Source organism: Glycine max, chromosome 18, assembly GCF_000004515.6.
Source record: "Glycine max cultivar Williams 82 chromosome 18, Glycine_max_v4.0, whole genome shotgun sequence".
In the NCBI taxonomy this organism is placed as follows: Eukaryota; Viridiplantae; Streptophyta; class Magnoliopsida; order Fabales; family Fabaceae; genus Glycine; species Glycine max.
This window is the reverse complement of record NC_038254.2, coordinates 16,804,778-16,827,084: the sequence shown is the minus strand read 5'-3', so window position 1 is coordinate 16,827,084 and position 22,307 is coordinate 16,804,778. Positions and strand designations below refer to the sequence as shown.

Sequence of the window (22,307 nt, the reverse complement as noted above, 5' to 3'; positions counted from 1 at the left end):
TTGAAAATAAGGTTCTTGTTGCTACTGTTGTGAAGGATTCGACCATCTAAGGTTGGGATGATTCCTCCACCCGGGATTGTACCTGTTGCTGGAGAGGTCATAATTGTTTCATTGTGGCTGATTTTGCTGCTGTGGTTGAGGAGGTATATTGTAGATGTTTGCAGCATAAGCTTCAGGCTGTTCAATTGCTTCAGATTGTTGCACAGAAGGGCAAAGGTCTGTGTGGTGGTCGGCAGAGGAGCATAAATCACAGAGTCTGGCGACAGGTGCAGATTTTTGATTCATGGCCAGTTGGGTTACCAGGTTAACCAAGGCATCTAGTTTACCTTCAAGCTTCTTAGTCTCAACAGATGAAGATGAATTCGTGGCTACTTCATGCACTCCTCTAATGACAATAGCATCACTTCTGACACTAAATTGCTGGGAGTTTGAAGCCATCTTCTCAATTAAATTTCTGGCTTCAGCAGGGGTCATGTCTCCAAGGACTCCACCACTGGCAGCATCTATCATACTTCTCTCCATGTTACTGAGTCTTTCATAAAAATATTGGAGAAGAAGCTGCTTAGAAATCTGGTGGTGAGGGCAAATGGCACATAGTTTCTTAAATCTCTCCCAGTATTCATATAAGCTATCTCCACTGAGTTGCCTAATTCCTGAAATATCTTTTCTGATGGTTGTGGTCCTGGAAGCAGGGAAAATTTTTTCTAAGAATACTCTCTTGAGGTCATCCCAACTCGTGATGGACCATGGAGCAAGGTAATAAAGCCAGTCCTTTGCCACTCCCTCTAAAGAATGGGGAAAGGCCTTCAAAAATATGTGATCCTCCTGGACATTTGGTGGTTTCATGGTGGAGCAGACAATATGGAATTCTTTCAGATGTTTGTGCGGGTCTTCACCTGCAAGGCCATGAAACTTTGGAAGCAAATGGATCAGTCCAGTTTTAAGAACATATGGGACATCCTCATCAGGGTATTGGATGCACAATCTTTCATAGGCAAAATCAGGTGCAGCCATTTCCCTTAGAGTCCTCTCACGGGGTGGAGGTTGTGTCATGTTCTCAGAATGTTCAAAATTATAATGCTCAAAATCACCAATAACAGAATGCTCAGGATGCTCAAAAGGTACTAAATGATGTCTAACTAATCTATGAAATTTCCTATCTATCTTAGGATCAAAGGGTTGTAAGTAAGATGGATTGCCTCTAGTCATACACTATATTCAGCATGCACAACTAGTTGCCTTCTTATGCAAGTAACAGTGTAGGTTTGAACTACAGCTACCATTAAATGATATCCAAATGACTTGAAATTTTGTGAGCAACCATATAAAATGATGAGAAGATAGCACAAAACATTTCAAAAAAAAATTCAAAGTCTAACTATGGAAGCTAAAAATGATAAGTTAAGAAAAATAAGAGAATAATACTTGGAAAATAAAAAACTTTTGACAGAATCACAATTTTTGGAAGAAAGAGACCTCAGCTAGCCTATGGAGGGCTACCACGGCATGAGAAATTTTTTTCTACCCCAAATACATATATAATCCCAATTATAGCTACCAAAACAAAAAATCCCAATTAATTCAGTAAGGGTGGTCTCTAAAATTCGTCGCTAAGGGATTTCCACTACTACCCTGTTTTCCAGTTCAACAAAAGTGGTCACTAAATCCATCACAAATCACTATTCACAGCAAAACACATAACTGAAATAGGGGAAGCACTGAACATAAAAACTAAAACAAAACACCACACTAAACAAAATAGCAAGACACTAAACAACACTTAACGCAACACGAACACAACACTAACACAACACACGAAAGCATAAAACAACTAAACATAAAACACGAATTACTAGCTATTGTGAACCTTTGGACACTGCTCCCCGGCAACGGCGCTAAATTTGATCGAGGCCTTACCCGAATCAAATAAACATTAAAAATGCAGTATCTAGGAAGTGATCCTAGGTCGTCTCCCAACGAGCAATGATTAACCAAACGTTCATAATAGATAGTAATAAAATAGTAACGAATTGGGGGGGGGGGGGGGGTTTGTTGTTTTTGTAAATTAAACAACGAGTAAAATTGAATTAGAAAATATCAGAATTAAAACACGTTGCTTCCCCTTGATTCACAAGCAAGTCTCTTATCCTAGGTTACGAGAGTTTATCCTTTATCAGTTCAACCACTTAATCCAACCCTAAATTAAATTACAAAGCGAAATTTAACATAAGGCATTCATTATGTGATTAAGCAACACATACACCAATTAATCATAAACAATCATTAAGCATGAACGTAAATTAAGCGCAGAGACAATTAATCAAACACTAAGCATGCATGAATTAATAGCAACAAATTCAGAGTAATTAGTGAAGAGGAAAAATTGATCAGAATTTAATAATAATAATAGAACCTCAAAGAAAACTGTGCTTGATCCTCAAGAGAAAATAACGCTGGAGACTTAGCCTTCCATTAATCAATAGAGAACAAAATTTTATTGCTGAAATGAAAAGTAACAACTGGAATTGCAAAACGAAAAAGTGTCTAAAAGAAGAAGAGAAGTCTAAAACTAAAAACGAAAAAGGAGAGAGAGAGAGAGAGAGAGAGAGAGAGAGAGAGAGAAGAGAAGGAGAGATGGCCTAAACTAGAACCTTGGTGCTCTTATATAGTTTTCCAGCCCCAAAGCTTACAAATCTCTTTTAAATCCAAGCCCATAAATAAAATAAAATCAAATCTATATAAGATAAGATCTAGATGAAATAATATCTAGATGAGATCAAATCTAAATAATATCTAGATAAGATAAAGTCTAGATAAGATAAAATTTTGTAGAATAAATTAGTCTGCCCTCTTCAAGTCCAAGCCCAATTTTGGATTCAAGCCCAATGCTTCATTAATTCTTGAAATTAGATTAAAAATATCAAATTAGCTGAATGGGCCCAAATAATAAAACTTCCTAATTAATTTGACAATTAAGACTAATCAGTAATTAAAATGGTGCAAAAAGGGTTAAGAAATAGGAGAAAATAATGGCACATCAGTCTGCACCGGGTCAAAGTCCCACAAGGATACTCTTCAAATATTAAGAGCCTTGTACAGTTGAAGGATCTTAAGTTGGTAGGGTTAAAGTCTCACAATTGTCACGTGTTGATGCAACAATTGTTAGCCATGGCCATACGAGACATTTTTCCTAACAAAGTCAGGTTAGCCATAACTCGCTTGTGCTTTTTTTTCAATGCCATATGTATCAAAGTTGTTGATCCTGTGAAGTTAGATGAGTTGGAAAATGAGGCTACTATTATACTGTGCTAGTTGAAGATGTATTTTCCTCCTGCTTTCTTTAACATCATGGTTCACTTAGTTGTTCATCTGGTTAGAGAAATCAAATGTTATGGTCCTATTTTTTTTTGCAGTGGATGTACCCGGTTTAGCGATACATGAAGATCTTAAAAGGGTATACGAAGAATTTACATCGTCTGGAAGCATCTATTGTTGAAAGGTACATTGCAAAAGAAGCCATTGAATTTTGTTCAGAGTACATTGAAAAGGCTAAACCTAATGGGCTTCCTGAGTCTCGGCATGACGACAGAGTGTGCGGTAAGGGTTCAAAAGGACTGCATGTTAGCACTCCAAGTGTAGAAGATTTGTTACAAGCTCACTTGTATGTGTTGAATAAAAATAATGAAGTTTTGCCATACATACTTCATCATGAAAGTTTAGTGAAACAAAGTAATCCAAAAATGTCAAAGAACTGGGTCTTGAAAAAGCATAACAAGACTTTCCTTGATTGGTTTAAAGATACAATCTTAGCTGATGAAAATGCTTCTGAAACATTAAAAAAGCTAGCAGATAGGCCTAAAAGAAATGTTATAACTTGGCAAGCATACGACATAAACAAGTATTCCTTTTATACAAAAGCACAAGACAAGAAAAGTACAATGCAAAATAGTGGGGTCACCCTAAGGTGATGCAATCCTACCCCCCAAGGGAATTGGATAGAAGACTCTAAGAAGATTGGGCCAGAGATGCAAGAGAAGGCCTTAAGGTTCTCATGAGCCTTAGGGTAGATTTTGGGCCCATGGGCTAAGTATGAGCCCACTTATCTTTGTACATATTGGATTAGGATTTCATTATTTTTGGGCCTTGTATTTAGGGCTCCATAATGTAGGTAGGGAACCCTAGAAATGTAGGATTTTTCAGTCGTTGTATTTTAGGGCACCTAGACTAGTTTTTGTATTAGGGGTAGTTTTGTAATTTCACATGCATTAAGTGAATATTTGATGTGTGTTGATAAATAAATTTAATTGAATTGGGGGTAGCCCAATCCAATTAAATTTTAGAGGGGGAGGTGAGCATTTGCTTACTACATCCCATTGCCACATCTTATAGTCACACTCTGTGCATGTCCTTCATGCTTTACATGCCTCATGACACCTAAACACACTTAGTGGAGAATCTTGGACTTGATCTTGGATTAGTAGGCTGAAACATAGCTAAAATTCACTAATCATAATTTGTGAAATTTTGGCTCCCCAAATTTAATTTCAAATTCAAGTGAAATTTGAATAGAAATTCAAATTTCCCTCCAATTTTGTGTGACACTTAGGCTATAAATAGAGGTCATGTGTGTGCATTTTTTGGAACTTTGATCATTTGAATACTAAACTTCATATTTCATAGCTCTTTTAGAGCACAAAATTTCGTGCTCTTCTCTCCCTCTCCCTTCATTCATCTCTTTTTTCCTCCAAGCTCTTATCCATGGCCTCCTATGGCGGTGAGCTTCTTCTAGATTCATCTTCTCCTTGAAGTGGCGTCTCCTCTCTCTCTTCCTTCTCCATTCCATTGTCATTCATCTTCCAAGAAGCAAAGGAATCCATTGATGAAGAAGATCCTAGCCCTACAAGCTCCAATGGAGCTTACATCATGTGGTATCAAGAGCATCTTCATCTAGGTGATGTTCTTTTGCTTCCTCTATCTTTTTGTTCGGTGAATTCTCTTTAATTCCTTGTTCTTCATCTTATTCTCCATGTATATACTCCATTTTCTTGTGGTTTGGTACTGTTTAGAGTAGATTCAAAAAAAATAAACCGATTAAATCTTAGATCTACACTTGTTCTTGCATTTCTATGGTTCAAATTTTGTAGATCTACTCTTGAATCTTATTTTTGTGTTGATTTTAGGTTCTATCAATTTTCATTCATAATATTCTTGTGCTGAACCTTTACATATAAATTTTCTTCCAAAATATTGATTAGAAAAAAAACACAAAAATCTAAGCGTAAATCACTTAATCCATGTTGTCTTAGAGTCATGTTTAGTCATAGTAATTGTCACATTATGTTCTAAGTTTGTGTTGAATTTTTATTTTGTTTATTGAATTCTAGATACACTTGTTCATGTATTCTTGTCATTCTTAGCCTATGTTTTGAATTTTGAGTCTAATTCATGCATGTTATTTAGTTCATAACATGTTCTAAATTAATTCCTAGAAGTAGTCTTGTTGTTACACTCTTTTTTTTTTTTTTTCTAAGTTTCCTACATGATGCCTATGATGAAGTTGAGTTGTGGTGCTGAGTTGTGGCTGGATTTGTGAATCAAAATAAGTCTTAAGCTCTCTTGAATTGTGTTATTCAAGATAATTGATCATAAGCAAACACAAATTGTAACTATCTAAGCCTTAGGCAACATAAACATTACTCTTGATTTCTAGGTTGAAATCGCTGGTGCTAGCAGCTTGACCATATGAACTTGTATAAATTAATGGGAATTGGTCACTATGTTTTTTGAGGTGAAATTTTTACCTAACTTTCTAGACATCTGGAAAAAAATTATGAAAAAAGAACCAAGCGATTTGGTGCTTGTTGTTTTGGCTCCAAATTTGTTCTATAATTGGTGCCTATTTTATTCCAATCCTAGTTTTGAAATTTCAATTGAAAATTATTGCGAAAACAAGTGCCAAAACTAGAGGTTTCTTGAGTCTTTTTTTTTTTAGTTTTTCTACTCTACTCTAGAGCCATTTTAGGTTTCTCTTTGAGTTCTAGCTTGCTTTTGTGTGCTTTTCGTTGCTTTAATTGTTGAATAATCCTTGAAAATTTGTCTTGTTAAAACTCTATTGGTTTAGCTTTCATTTCATTTTTTTTGGTCTTTGGTTATTGTTTGTCTCTTTGTTTCCTTGCTTGTGAGTTGCCATATAGGAAATTGGAAAGGAGGATTGGTGCCATACCTTGAAGAATTTGAGTCAAGAAGCAAGGGGCCAACCACCTTAAGAGCTATTGGACTAAGAAGCACTCCAAATTGAGTGAAACACCAAAGAGAGAATAGCCACCAAAATTGAGGACTTTTTTTTTTTTTGTAATTTTGTAATTGGCAATTTGCTTTGCTTTCAAATTTTGTAACAAAAAGGCCTTTCATTGGAAGTAAGTTAGGAGCCTCCAATAGGTCACCCAACTTCCATTTGTGTGTAATAATTTTAGGCAATTTTCCCTTAGGATAGTGAGTGTTTTGTTGGGAACCTTAAATGAGGTCATCCAAACACTCTTAGAATCCGCCTAGTTTGCATTTCTTGCATTTTAATTTCTTGCTTACTTTCATAGCTTATTTCCTTTTCCCTCCATTGTTAAACCGCCTAGATAGCTTGCCTTTTACCAATTAGTTTATACCTTATCTTTCACACCTCTTTTAGTGTTTATGTTGGCTAGTTTCAACCATAGTTTCTTTTACCTTTTGTTTTCAAATCCCCAACAAGAAAGAACCATAACTTAGGAAACAACATGAGTCTTCATTCTTCATCTAGTGTTAATGGTGAGGGTTATACTCCTAAGGACCCATTGTATAAGATATTAGATGAGTTGAGATCCCTTAAGTTGTGGAAAGAAAAACAAGAGAGAAAAGAAAAAGGTAAAAAAAGAGTGGAATAAATAAGTCAAGATGAAAGAGAGAAAATAAGAGAGGAAGAAAGAAGAAAAATAATGAAAGAAATGAAAAGAGAAAAACATGCATCCTATAGTAGTCATGACTCTTGCAAGAGTTTGAGTGAAGAACTTAGCGACTATTATAGAGGGCGCCATAGTTCACATACTAAACATCGTTCCCAAAGAAAAGAAAAGGATAGAAGGCCTCAAGAGGTTAACATTAGCCTCTCATATTTCCATGGAAAAGATAATGTTGAGGCCTACTTAGATTGGGAAATGAAGGTTGAACAACTCTTTGCTTGCCATCATATTAGCAAAGAGAGAAAAGTTCCATTGACTACCCTTAGCTTTCAAGGGTATGCCCTCTATTGGTGGACTTCCCTTGTTAGGGAACGAAGGATTCATGGGGATCCTTTAGTAGAGTATTGGAATGATCTTAAGAGTGCCTTTAGGAAGAGGCACATTCCCTCCTACTATGAAAGGGAGCTTATGGACAAGCTCCAAAGGCTTAGACAAGGGAGTATGAGTGTTGAAGAATATAGACAACAAATGGAACTACTCTTTTTAAGAGCTGGACTTAGGAAGGAGGAAAGAACAAGCATAGCTAGGTTCCTTAGTGGGCTTAATATGGAAGTGAGGGATAAGGTTGAACTCCTTCCATATAGGGACCTAGATGAGCTAGCCCAACTTTGTATAAAGTGGAGCAACAACTTAGAAGAAAGTCTTCTTCAAAATCTTATGGCTTTCACTCTTATCCAAGGAAGGACCAAACCCAAGGAATTTTGGGGGCTGCACCTTAAAAACCCAAGGAAGATATGGGTAAGACCATAGAGAAATCCACCCCTAAGACTAGTTCCCAAGAAGGGACTAGCAACATTAAATGCTTCAAATGTCTTGGGAGAGGTCACATTGTCTCTCAATGCCCCACAAAGTGTTGGATCAAATGGCCTCGAAATAATTAAGAAGAGGGGGTTGAATTAATTATTAATGAACCTTTACTAATTAAAAATCTATCTTTCTTAATGTTACTAAATTCAATTAGGCTTTTACTATAATGTTAAGAAAGTAAATAACTGAAATAGAAACTTAATCAAAAGTAAAAGCACTAATTAAAGTGCACAGTGGAAATTAAAGAGTGTAGGGAAGAAGAAGATAAACACAAGAGTTTTATACTGGTTCGACAACAACCCGTGCCTACATCCAGTCCCCTAGTGACCTGCGGTCCTTGAGATTTCTTTTCAACCTTGTAAAATCCTTTACAAGCAAAGATCCACAAGGGATGTACCTTCCCTTGTTCTCTTTGAACAACCTAATGGATGTACCCTCCACTAGAACTGATCCACAAGAGATGTACCCTCTCTTGTTCGCAGTCACAACAACCCAAGTAGATGTACCCTCTACTTGTACCACAAAGGATGTACCCTCCAATGTGTTAAGACAAAGTTCTCAGGCGGTTAGTCCTTTGAAACTTTGTGAAAGGGGAAACAAAAGAATTCTCAGGCGGTTAGTCCTTTGAAATCTTTTGTTTATGGGAAAGGGAAGAATCAAAAGAATTCTCAGACTGTGTCGTTTTGAATTCTTTGACAAGGGAGAGGGGAGACACAAAAGAATTTAGGCGGTTAGTCCTTTGTTCTTTTGGAAAAGGGATAAGATAGACACAAAAAGAATTCAGGCGGTTAGTCCTTGGCAAATTCTTTTTGGCAAAGGGAGAAGGGAATGAAAAAGGCGAATAGCACAAGTTTTGTTTTCAAGGTTTGGAAAACCAGAAAACTTAAGAAAGCTTTTGACAAAGGAAGAAGAAGAAGAAATTCAAGAAGATGTTCAAAGAGACTGAAGGGTTGTAAAGGATTGAAATCAATGTATTTAATGTATTATAAAATGCAAGTTAAGGTCTTGTTTTTATAGACTCTTCATGTCTGGTTAAGAAAACCATTAGAAGAGTTATAACTTTTAGAAAAACTTGAAAACCATTGGAAGAGTTACATCTTTTGACTTTTATTCAAAACTTATCACTGGTAATCGATTACCAAATCATTGTAATCGATTACACAAAGCATTTTTGTGAAAGGATGTGACTCTTCACATTTGAATTTGAATTTCAACGTTCAAACACACTAGTAATCGATTACCAAATCATTGTAATCGATTACACCATTTTGAAATCAATTGGAATGTTGTAAATTCAGTTGAAAGCTTTTTGAAAACAATCTTTGCTACTGGTAATCGATTACAATAAACTGGTAATCAATAACCAGAGAGTAAAAACTCTTTGGTAAAAGGTTTTGTGAAAAATTCATGTGCTACTCAATGTTTTGAAAAAACTTTTTAGTACTTATCTTGATTGAGTCTTTTCTTAATTCTTGAATCTTCAACTTGATTATTCTTGATTCTTGATTCTTGAAACTTGATTCTTGATTCTTGAAATCAAATTTCCTCTTGATTTGTTAAAGTGTTCTTGATTCAATCTTGAACTCATTCTCTTGGTCTTTTTGTCATCATCTTTGTTATCATCAAAACTCCTTGAATCAATCTTGATTCAACATCATGAAGCTTGCTTCTACACAAAGAAAACCATGATTATGAGGGGTCAAGACATTTATAGTAGTCAAGAGGAGACTACTTCTTCCCCTTCCTCTAGTGGAAGTGAAGATGAAGTAAAGGGTGAAGAGTCTAGTGAGGAAGTCTACCCCCATGAAGAAGGTGACCTCCTAATGGTTAGAAGGCTCCTTGGAGGTCAATCTTGTGATCTATCTCAATCCCAAAGAGAGAACATCTTTCATACAAGATGCAAAATTTTACATAAAACTTGTTCTCTCATTGTGGATAGTGGATCTTGTTGCAATTGTTGTAGCACAAGATTAGTTTCTAAGTTAAACCTCACTATCATTCCTCACCCAAAACCATATAAACTTCAATGGCTCAATGAACAAGGGGAAATGATAGTTAACCAACAAGTGAAGGTACCTTTCTCCATTGGGACATATAAGGATGAAGTTAATTATGATATAGTTCCCTTAGAGGTAGGGCCTATTCTTTTAGGAAGGCCATGGCAATTTTATAGGAAGATCATTTACAATGGCCTAACTAATGAGATTACCCTCACCCATGTTGGCACTAAATTTGTGTTGTGTCCTTAAACACCTTCACAGGTGGCCAAGGATCAACTAACTATGAAAGATAAAAGGGATGAGGAAGAAAAACTAGAAAACCAAAAGATAAAGAAGGATAGTAAGGCCTTGTCTTCAAAGGCCAAGGGGAAGGAAAAAGAGGAAAAAGATTCCTCCAAGAAGATTGTTAAGAAGGAAAATCATTTTGCAACAAAATGTGATATCAAAAGAGCACTCCTTCTTAAACAATCTTTCTACCTTCTCTTGTCAAGGGAAACATCCCTTAGCACCGCCATACCTCTTGAGCTTGAGGTTATTCCTCAAGTAAAGGAGTTGTTGGATAAGAGTTTGGTTCGTAAGAGCTTAAATCCTTGTGCTTTGTTGGTGCCCAAAATAAGTATTATGAGGCACTAAATCCCTATGATAGGTGGTATAATGAATGTGTTGAGTGGTTCAACCCTCTTTTGTAAAATCACTTATGCACCCAACATCTTTATGATTTGTGTACATAGGGACTCATTGGGTAGGTTTGTTCTTATTTTTTGTTTCAATACAAACTTAGGTGCTCATATGGGACACCTTAGGTTTTTCATAATTTTTTGTAGGAATAATCAACATGAAAATAAAGAAAAAGGTATGTTTTATTTCATTACTTTCCTTAACATTTTAAATAGTGATCAAGGGCTTCCCATGGACCCTAAAAGAATAAAGGTCATTCCTGAGTGTCCTACTCCACCATGTATAAAGGAAATTTGGGGCTTCAATGACTTAACAAACTTTTACAAAAGGTGTTGAGGAAAGAATCCCTAAGTTTCAAGAAACTATGGATTTGAGGTCAAATCCTTTTCAAGGGAGAGGGAATGATGCAATCTTACCCCCAAGGGAATTGGATAAAAGACTCCAAGAAGATTGGGCCAGAGATGCAAAAGAAGGCCCTAAGGTTCTCATGAGCCTTAGGATAGATTTTGGGCCCATGGGCTAAGTATGAGCCCACTTATCTTTGTACATATTAGATTAGGATTTCATTATTTTTGGGCCTTGTATTTAGGACTCCATAATGTAGGTAGGGTACCCTAGAAATGTAGGATTTTTCAGCCCTTGTATTTTAGGGCACCTAGACTAGTTTTTGTATTAGGGGTAGTTTTGTAATTTTACATGCATTAAGTGAATATTTGATGTGTGTGTTGATAAATAAATTTAATTGAATTGGGAGAAGCCCAATCCAATTAAATTTTAGAGGGGGAGGTGAGCATTTGCTTGCTACACCCTATTGCCACATCATATAGTCACACTTTGTGCATGTTCTTCATGCTTTATATGCCTCATGACACCTAAACACACTTAGTGGAGAATCTAGGACTTGATCTTGGATTAGTGGGCTGAACCATAGCTAAAATTCAGTAATCATAATTAGTGAAATTTTGGTTCCACAAATTTAATTTCAAATTCAAGTCAAATTTCTCTCCAATTTTGTGTGACACTTAGGCTATAAATGGAGGTCATGTGTGTGCATTTTTTGGAACTTTGATCATTTGAATATTAAACTTCAGATTTCAGAGCTCTTTTAGAGCATAAAGTTTCGTGCTCTTCTCTCCCTCTTCCTTCATTCATCTCATTCTTCCTTCAAGCTCTTATTCATGGCCTCCTATGGTGGTGAGCTTCTTCTAGACTCATCTTCTCCTTGAAGTGGCATCTCCTATCTCTCTTCCTTCTCCATTCCACTGCCATTCATCTTCCAAGAAGCAAAGTAATCCATTGATGAAGAAGATCCTAGGCCTACAAGCTCCAATGGAGCTTACATCATCCCTGTGTAGCTTTTATCCCTTACTTTGGGTTCATTGAACAAATCTGGGAGCTAAACTATGTCAAATTTACTGTTTGTTTTTTCAAATGTAAATGGGCTGACAACAGCACCGGTGTGCAGACCGATGATGTAGGATTTACGTTGGTAGATCTAAAGAAACTAGCTTACCAGAATGACCCTTTCATTATGGCAGAACAAGCTAAACAGGTATTTTATGTTCAAGACCCTTCTGATAAAAGGTGGTCAGTGGTTCTACATGGGAAAAAATTGGTGTTAATGTAGAAGATGATGATTCATACATTGATACTTATGTTAGTCCTTTGTCCACACAAATATCGCCTAACATCGTCGGAGAAAAAGAAGCTGACGACGTTCATGCTAATCATAATGATCATGATGAAGGAGAATTAATTAACATTGTCTAATGTAATTTTCTTATTATGTATTTCATTTAAGTACATTCATTTACATAACTGATTCAGTTTTTGGATAATGTTAATTAACTAAAGTTTGTTTCTTTACAGGCCGATGGCTACTCTGTCCAACTCTCCCCCTCCTCCTTCTCCTCCTCCTCCTACTGAAGCAACATCATAGTTGTCGTCTACCTTGAAGTGGACAAGAAAAACCACACGGCTAAGATCATTGGCGACTAGACCAGCTGGGGCAGACAGACCGGTGGTCCAGGTCGATCTTGCGACCGGGAAGGCCGACGGTCCCCACAAGAAGAAATTAAGAACACAGTTGGGGATTGTCACTCGTGATAAGGTCGACATGACATACGAGAATTGGAAGCAAGTCCCTATTGCTCAGAAGGATTTGATATAGGAGGATATTCAGGTATTTTATTTTTAATCATGCATTTTTGTTTATTAGGCAAAATTTATAATTTACTAACAATAAAACCTAATTTGTTGTTTGTCAGGCTCAATTTGATATCCCTTAAGCATCTGATGTTAGGACAAAGAAGAAAATACTTCAGACTGTGGGGAGCGGTGGAGACAGTTTATGTCTAATTTGACGTCAAAATGGGCACTTGCAGCCGATATGGACAGTATGGATGAAATTGTTTGTGAAAAATATGACATTAGCAAGGAGAAATGGGCCTAGTTTTGTCGGAGCCGTAGAGACCCCTCGTGGGAGGTATGTACTTTTTCATTTTCATTGTTTTCAAGTTAGAATTCACTTATTATAATACATTTTAACCATGAGTTTCATTAATGTTCAATTTTTACAGGATGTGCGGAAAAAGGCACATGCCATCCAGAAGCAAAATACTGCCCCCCATGTGTTGTCTCGTAGGGGTTATGAATATTTATAACAGAAGCTAATGGCTGAGAAGACAAAGAAAAAATTAGAGGAAGCTACTCAATTCAGAAGCATTAAGGTCGTGATTGACCCTCCATCTTCCATCAGACGGCACGTGAAGTGGAAGATGGCCCGCGCCAAAAAAACTGGCCAGATGACGTCTGAGGCAGCAAAGGAAATTGCTGAGAAGATTGTAAGTCACTTTCAATTAATAATTGTAATTATTTATATTTATTCTCTGATTGACTAAACAAATAAATGTGTTTTGTACATGACTCATTGAAGGAACAGGCGTCACAGGGTTCCTTTGTCCCCCATGGACGTCATAATGTCCTGACTGCTGCCATTGGGCGACCAGAACACCCTGGTCATGTGCATGTTGCTAGAGCCGGTGTAACCATCAAGCAATACTTTGGATCGGCTCCATGGACCTCCCTCACTTCTTCCTCCATGGCTATTGAAGAACTAGAGCATCTGACTCAACAAATTAGGGACCGGCTGAAGGAATCGATCACAAAAAAAGTGACTCGACAATTGATGTTATCCTTCAGCCAGATGCAATCCCAGTTTCAGTCACAGATGCAATCATAGGGACTTGCACTACCTCCGGAGCCTGAGGTTGGTCCCTCAACTGCTCATGTCAGCACAAAGAAGAGTTATGTTGGTCCCTCAAGGAATGATCCAGACACGGGTGACTCAGACAAATGCGGGTTGTACATTAAAGAAAATCCTCCCCGCCTGGGTTCCCTAGGAAGAGTTTATGAGGGATCCACAACTGTTCACAGCATCCCTTTGTTGCATGATCAAGTGAAGGTTGGTGTTGAGGAGGTTAAAGATGCAGATGCTCCTGTTCCTGTACCCACTAACGAGGTTAACTTAGTGGGGCAGACACTTAACACATTTCTTGTTTGGCCAACCCGCAACTCAGTGTACTGGAGATGCGCTTATTAAGCCTTTCTAGCTTTGAAGCAAACTTATTCCTTGAGTCTGCGCTGTCTTAAAAACCAAACCCTAATCTTGCTAGTTTAGTTCGTGTGTTTTACGTGAGCGCGTTGAACTAGTGTGCATGGACCTTAGCCACGAGTTTTTCGGCCTAGACGCTACCTCTTCCCTGTCTTGTCTTTCAAGAGAAGTGAAGTGGGCGAACGATAAGAAGAGTGACTTTCTCTCTTTGCTCTCCGTAATATGATTGATTAAGGAAACCCTTGCTTCTTAGAGGAAGGTATATGGTGAAGCGTTTATCAGAACAGGTATTTTACTGTCATTAAATGCTTCTTTTTTCAATTCAATTGTTCACTGTAATTGAATTATGTTAATTAACTATGTTGGATAAATAGGGAGCTGTAGATAGGCCAGATCATGTGGTTGATGATCCCCTATATTTGATGACATTGACTATCCCATAACTTTTTTTGAAGCCATTGCAGGTTATGTGGGATGTTGTTGTGTTCGTGGTGTTTAATTAAGACTTCCCTTTGTACATAAAGCATGAAGACCTGTCTGAAATAACACACGGTGGTCAATGTCTCAACATCTCTATTATACAGTTGTGGATTCTGTAAGTCAATATAGATTATTGTCAATTACTTAAGTTATTGTTTTAAATTCATACATAATTAACTTTGTGTTAACAACAATAGGCATCTGACTGAGACAAGTATGCGAGCGAGGAATTCTGATCTGTATGGATTCCTCGAGCCACAATCCATCCAGAGATATGGGCAATTGCAATTTGAATCAGAAAGTTACCTGAAGAACTAGATGCAGAATTCAAAACGCGATTTCTACCTAGGAGCCTACCTGAATGGGCAAGTAAAACTGAACAAATGAATTTAAATAATGTATAATACTACCATAACCTGTATTGGTCTCCACTGCAGCGAACACTGGCAAATGGTCTTCATTTTGCCTAAGAAAAATCTTGTTGTTTGGTTTTGTTCCTTGCATAATAGGCCAGACAACTACCTTAAAGGAATAATTAACAGGTCAGTGTTATTTTTCAATACATTTGTATTAGCATTACTTAGCAACATCAATATTTTAATGTTCCTTGTATTCAACAGTGCTTTGAAAGGACTTGATGATACTCCACAACCTAAATCCAAGGCTGGTGCTAGGTGGATTGTTGTTAAAGTAAGTGATTTAAAGAAAACTTCTACTTATATATATTTTATGTGTGTGTACACTAAATTGTAGTTAACGTTTAATATCTAAATTTCATTATGTATTTAGTGTAATAGACAAAAAGGATGCACTGACTGTGGCTATTACGTGATGCACTGGATGTCCACTATAATCTTAGGAAGTTTCAGGAATAATTGGGAAACAGTAATTGTTTATTTCAAACAAATTTGATTTTGTTATCATTGGTATTACATTATTGACTTATGTTTTATTTGATCATGCATTATTTTAATGATGTTAGACCATTGAAAGCAAAGAGATTGAAGACGCTTCGCATTCAGTGGGCATAGTATTATCTCAAAGTTAGAAATAAAACTTAGGATGTTATGGAACTTTGTAATTTTAGTTTACTTAATTAGTTTACTACCTTGCTTTACATTTTTTACAATTTTTGTTTCCTTTTAACATTGAATATTCTTTATTGATAGATATTAATAAATTATTTATTCATAGTTATCAATTGATTTTTTACAATTGATAGTTTATTAGCTAGCTTTCTGCTAAAAACTGTTTCAAAGCAGAATGCAAATGATATATGTTGTGTTGTGTGGTCCGATTTCAAATTTGCAGGTTAATTTTTGGGTTTTTTTTGTAAAAACAGACAGTGTATTAAAAAAAATCCTAATAACAACATCGGTTTTTTTTTTAAAAAAAAACAATGTTAATATGCACAAACAACATCGGTTTGTCCAAAATACCGATGTAACATATAAGTTAACATCAATTTTTCAATAAACCGATGTTACTTGTGTATATTAACATTGGTTTTTTTTATGATGTTAACATCGGTTTTCTACAAAAACCGATGTTAACTTATACGTTAACATTAGTTTTTGTTAAAAACCGATGTTAACTGCCAAGGCTAATATGAAAGTCATAAATAACTGATGTAAAAAGCATATTTTCTAATAGTGCAAGGTCAAAGTATGAAGTAGCTAGCTTGTGAAAGTTGGGGCAAAAGATGGATCAGGTTTATGTAGCTTCTTTGACTACTGCCAACACATGATTGAGCTAATGACTTACAAAATTTGAAATCGATGATGTGCCCGTGTTTTATTTCTAGTTGCACTATGAATCTGATGGGATGTAATGAACAATGTCGTTTTAATGAAAATTAGAGTTGATTCGACCTTATGTTCTATTGAGTGTTCTGTGTAAAATTCCCAATACTTCAGCAACCTATCATTTACATGCATTGATGCTTATTTTTTTTCCACATTGGTATCCATTGCTCATTACATTCTTTCCTTGAAATCAGAAGAAAAAAAAATCATTGTGCTAAGAAAGAAAGACTGCACTTTATGACCCCCTTACCAGACACATGCCAAGGCATGAATAATGAGTGACATAGAGAAAGTACAAAAGCAAATGAAGGCCGATATGGAGGCCATGAAGGAGTAGATGACAATGATGATAGATGTAATGATGAGCATGAGGAAGTTGATGGAGGTCAAAGCTGCTACAATTGTTGTTGCTAGTATTGCTACTGAGAGGGACTTGATTCACCCATCTGGGTTCAATCAAGATAGTCGTCCAGTCTCAGATGTAGTGGGTCAAGGAGGTGAGGCGGCAAAAAATGCATGTGGACTTCATTATGTTCAGGTCCAGAGTAAATCTTCTTTTCCGCCATACGGTTTGCCTCCCAATTATACACCTCCTACTGTTGTATATGCTCTTGGTGAGAATATCTATAATTCCCCACCCATATTCATTGAGAATCAACAACCCCAACCTGATCATAATTATGCCCATGTCTCTCAACCTACGGGGTAAACACGTGAAGCTCCCCAAGACCACACTCTGGCTGGTTTCAGAGTTTATCTGGGATATACCACTAAAGGGCATTCATTTTCTGGTGTCTCCATGTTGAATGCTCTGGGGGACCTCAATATCGACCACCACCCCAACCCTTACATTTTATGATGGGAATAGAGCCTCCTGCTATAGTTGAGAAGGCAAAATTTTATCATATAGAGGAAATGCTGAGGGCCATTGAAGGAGGAGGAAATTATGCCTTTTCTAACATGGCAGAGTTGTGCTTGGTACCCGACGTGGTTATTCCTCCAAAGTTCAAGGTGCCAGATTTTGATAAGTACAAAGGAACCACTTGCCCAAAGAATCATCTGAAAATGTATTGCAGGAAGATGGAGGCGTATGCAAAAGATGATAAGCTTCTTATGCATTTCTTCCAAGAGAGTCTCGCTGGGGCATCTATTACCTGGTATACTAACTTGGAACCTTCCCGGATCCACTCCTAGAAGGACATAATGGATGCCTTCATTAGGTAGTATCAGTATAAGTCTGATATGACTCCAAATAGAATGCAACTACAAAATATGTGCAAGAGAGATAATGAATCTTTCAAAGAATACACTCAAAGTTGGCCAGATCTGGCAGCTCAAGTAGTGCCCCCGATGACAGAGAGAGAGATGATAACAATGATATTGGACACATTGCCGGTGTTCTACTGTGAGAAAATGATAGGTTACATATCTTCGAGTTTTGCAGATCTAGTGTTTGTTAGCAAGAGAATTGAAGCAAGTCTTAGGAAAGGGAAATTTAATTATGTTGCTTATGCGAATCCTGGTAATGGGGGACTTGGAAGGAGTGACGAGAGGAAGAAGGAGGGAGAACCTCATGTTGTGGCTACACTTCCCACGTGGCCAAACTTTCCACTAGTCCCTTATAATCCCATGTACTAATATCCTCCCCAACAATATCTCTACCTAGCCAATATCAGTCTTACCCATTACCCACCACCCTATCAACCAAGAACACCCAGTCAGTCACAAAGGCCACCCCTAAATCAGCCATAAAATCCACCCGCTGCACATCCAAGACCAAACACCACCCCTAATACCAACCAAAACACCAATCAGGGAAGGAATTTCCTAGAAAAGAAGCCTGTAGAGTTCACCCAATCCCGGTGTCATATGTTGTCTTACTCCCTTATCTGCTCAATAATGCAATGGTAGCCATAAGCCCAACAAAGATTCCTCAACCTCCATTTCCCTGAAGATACAACTTGAATGTGACATGTGCTTATCATGGGGGAGTTCTGGAGCATTCCATTGAGCCCTGTATGACCCTGAAACATAAGGTGCAAAGTCTGATTGATGCAGGCTGGCTGAGATATAAGGAGGAGAATCACTTATGAATTCTGATGTCGTCAAGCAATACTATGCATGATGCTTGGGGCAATTTGAAGGTTGTTGTTAGATGTCTCCAAGGACTCATTAGGATTTTCAAGTTTATGTTATTATTGTAAACAACAGTCACAATGCTAATAATATGGATGAATTTGATGTTGTTGTCTCTCATTTTCTCACAATTACATTTTTGCATATTTATTTAACTTTCACTGAAATATGAATGTACGTCGTTGGTTTGTTTGCTCAAGTGACTTGTGCTCATGAGTTGGTCTTCAAGTCTTCCCAATCAGAAATTACGCGTTCTACACGTTTGGTGGGGGTGCCATAAGCGACAAGTAAAGTTGAATAAACATTTGATTGACTGTGTTTACAAATCAATCAATAAATAATAACTATAGACATTCATGTGAGCTCATCTTATCTTTCATAAAAGTTATCTTTCTTAAAAAAAAGATTTGTGAAGAGCAAGAGTCATTTGACTTAATTGCTCAATTGAAAATCCTTTAAATATTTATTGTCCTTAAAAATTCTTTTTTAGGTACCTGCACAGTTTCCTTCATTTCTTCTATTCTTTCATTTCTTCTTGCTACAAGGTCATGACAAGTGGTAACAACAAATACCTCCAAACCTTACACTGGGGCAATGACAACACCATGCATGAGCTTCAAGCGAACTAGGGGGCAGATAAAAAGTTCTCACTTGGTAGGTTGAAAACCCGAAAGGGCGGCCTAGGAAAAAGTTAGGGTAATAATAATAATATATAAAAAAGAAAGAAAAAACAATCAGGAGCGTATTTATCAAAGGTTTTTTTTCCAAAATCCAAACTGTAAGAGTCTCTAGTCAAGATTACAAATGACATGTGGCCATGTTTCTTCATCCCAAACACTATTTTATCCCTTGTTACCCCCTCCAAGCCAAATTCTAATTGTTTTCTTAAAACAAAAAACAAAAAAAAAATCCTAAGTAGGAACCACTACTAAACTGGCAGGAAGAGCAATGCAAACAACATATGCACGAGGTTTACTAAGCTCTAAGTGGGGGCAACAATGAAGAATAATAAATATAAAAAAAGGAAGAAAGAAAATCCGCCAAAGGCGAGCAAAGTAAAAGGAAACAAAAGATCTCCAAATTTTACAAGGAAGGCACAAAAATGCAATAAGGATTAATGTATAAGACAAATGGAATAGGGCCCAGCCCAAAAAGTTGAAATGAATAAAGGTACAAGCAAGGCTCTCAAGGTTCTTACTCAATATAACCTTTAAACACTCTTTGAGCCTCTTTGATGCTTTCTTTCATAGCCCTCTTACCCCCTGACCACGTTACAAGCCCAATAAAGCCCATGTGGATAAAAAAAATGACTAATTTTGCTTTTGAATTTGGATTTTGGAATAGAACCCGCACACGCTTGTGATTGTTAAAAAAAACCTGAGGTTTGCACTTGCACATTTGAGAAGAAAACTCATTTGACCAGGAGCTTGTGGAAGGTGCCCAAAGACAATTGTGATAGTATGGTACATCTAATGTTAGTCATTCATGCATACTCCTTAGGATTTCTTTTGAATCAAAGCAATGGTATAAGAAGTTTGACTCTTTCATCGCTTACCATGATTTGAAGAAGACGCGCACTGATCACTGCGTATTTATAAAGAGGTATGCTAGTGAAAGTTGTGTCATGGTAAGCCAAACTTCAAAAGTGTGTTGCTCTATCAACTACCGAGGCTGAATATATAGCAGCTAATGAAGCATGCAAAGAGATGTTGTGGATGAAGAATTTTCTTCATGAGTTATGCCATGAACAACAAAATTATGTGGTGTACTATGATAATCAAAGTGTCATACACTTAGCTGAAAATTCAACATTTCACTGTCATTCAAAGAACATAGATTTCCGTTATCACTGAATATGAGATATTTTAGAGGATAAGCTTTTACAACTCGAGAAGGTTCACACCAATGAAAATTGGTCTAACATGATGACCAAGGTGATACCAACTAGGAAGTTTGAAGACTGTTGTCAAGGTGCTAGTGTGGTGGTGCTCCTCAATTAAGTCAGGAAGGGGGAGATTTGTTGGAAATCACTCCATAATTATGGAACACCACATTCAGCAAATCTTGATAACATCAAATGCTTGGAAAATAAAAGGTAGATATTCTAATGTTTTGGAATTTCATCTTTGACTCTTGATGATATCACATTCATCTTAGAAAAATGGAGATAACATTTTCAAGGGTTCTTGGAAATATGAAAATTAATTTACATCCATTTATTACTCTATGGAGAAGCCATATCCCTCCACTATATAAGTGGGGGATTGTGAGGAGTTGTGGCAAACAAGCAAGTGAGATCCTTCAAGAGTGATAGAGTGAGAAAGTTTTTTGTAATCCTCTTTAAGAAAAAAGAGTTATATTTCCACCATACATGGTGAGCATTTGAGAAATATTGTAAACCATCCTATTGGGTGAGATTGAGATCATTGTAATCCTACTTCATAGTGGAGATTTTTTTTTTTCTGGACTTGGTCCTATGGTTTTTCCCTTTCTCACTGAGGGGGTTTTCCAAGTTAAAAATTTCTCAATGTTGTTCCTTTTCTCTTACTCTCTTAATTTATTTTTCTTATTGTCCATCTTAATCACATAGAGAGGGAAATTTATTCTTGGTATTTCCTAACATCAATTACAGTATACATTACAGTTTAATGTAGAAGAAGAAATGGTGAAATAAAAAAAGAACTTACAATTTCTGAAGGCGTGCAAGACCTGAAAAGTATGATGAAATTGTTCCGTTGAGCTTGTTGTTTGATAAGTCACACGTCCCTATAGGTAAACCAATAATATCATATGCAATCCATGTTATCATATTTTGAATATTTTCTCCAACCACTTAATGAAAGAGGAAGATATCCATAATGGGGAATACAAATAATTGAAAGCAAGACCAATAGATTTGTATAATCTAAGAATTAGATATTTTTACATGGTTGTGATATTGTCTGACAGCTTATGGGTAGGAATTAATTCATTCAATTGCTTGAAACTCAGGTCATTAGAATATACACAAACAGAAATTAGTAGAAACAATTACAAATAGTCTTGGACGATCTTTTAAACACATATATGACATCTAACTTGTCATTTTGTCAGGTCCAGGCACTTCTCTTGATATGGAATCCCAAAAAGTCAATTCATAAACTGAGCTAACTAAACTTACAAATAAGTAAGGTGTGATATCCTACTAAAATCAGGAATTGCTCCTTGCAAATTGAAGTTCCTAAGGCTCCTAATAAAACCAAGAAACCAATAACAACATATAGACCACCAACCTTGAGTTTGGTATCCTCCAAATAAAGAAAAAAGAAAATACAAGCAGCGATGGTTTGGTATCCTCCAAAATCCAAATAAAGAAAAATTAAAATAGAGGAAATAATAAAAATTTTCTGAAGTGATTTGGACATCAGGAAAATACAACGACAAATTTTGTTACCAATGAAAGTCTTCTTATTGAATGCTATGAAGTAGTCATTTGAACAGAACAAGAAGACCATGTTATACTAATTGAATCAAACAACTATGGGTGTGTATGTCATGGTTTTCATTTATGTTTTACAAAGTGGTGAACTATCTATAAATATCATTTTTGAGAAACAATATTTATAATTGTATTTTAAATGTTTTGACCTTTATTTCTAAGCTCCTTGAAATGCTTTTCTCTAATTGAAAGATCAATATACAAGAAATCACAAAGGTTTTAGTATCTTAAATTGGTATTTCACACCATACACTAAAAATAAAGACTCAACCACCTCAATTTCACTCCTTATAATGGTAATGTACTTAAGAACATGGG

General features: G+C 36.5%; 1 protein-coding gene and 1 non-coding gene across 2 annotated transcripts; both read left to right on the top strand.

Annotated features, from left to right (window-relative positions):
* The first annotated feature begins 568 nt into the window (after positions 1-568).
* Positions 569-675, top strand: LOC113000320 (small nucleolar RNA R71). Its single transcript, XR_003265610.1, has one exon. It is a non-coding gene; the product is annotated as a small nucleolar RNA R71 (small nucleolar RNA).
* Positions 676-14,888: 14,213 nt separating this feature from the next.
* LOC102668434 (uncharacterized) lies at positions 14,889-15,601 on the top strand. Its single transcript, XM_006603221.1, has 5 exons — positions 14,889-14,935; positions 15,008-15,112; positions 15,191-15,260; positions 15,360-15,454; positions 15,535-15,601. The coding sequence occupies exons 1-5, from the start codon at positions 14,889-14,891 to the stop codon at positions 15,599-15,601; spliced, it is 384 nt and encodes a 127-aa protein (XP_006603284.1).
* Positions 15,602-22,307: the final 6,706 nt, after the last annotated feature.

Excerpts from the sequence above, each read along its gene's own strand:
- LOC102668434 (XM_006603221.1), top strand. The coding sequence starts at position 14,889 with ATGCAGAATTCAAAACGCGATTTCTACCTAGGAGCCTACCTGAATGG. Across the intron at positions 15,113-15,190 it reads CTTAAAGGAATAATTAACAG|TGCTTTGAAAGGACTTGATG; the intron begins GTCAGTGTTATT and ends TGTATTCAACAG. Across the intron at positions 15,455-15,534 it reads TTCAGGAATAATTGGGAAAC|TTATTTTAATGATGTTAGAC; the intron begins AGTAATTGTTTA and ends TTTGATCATGCA.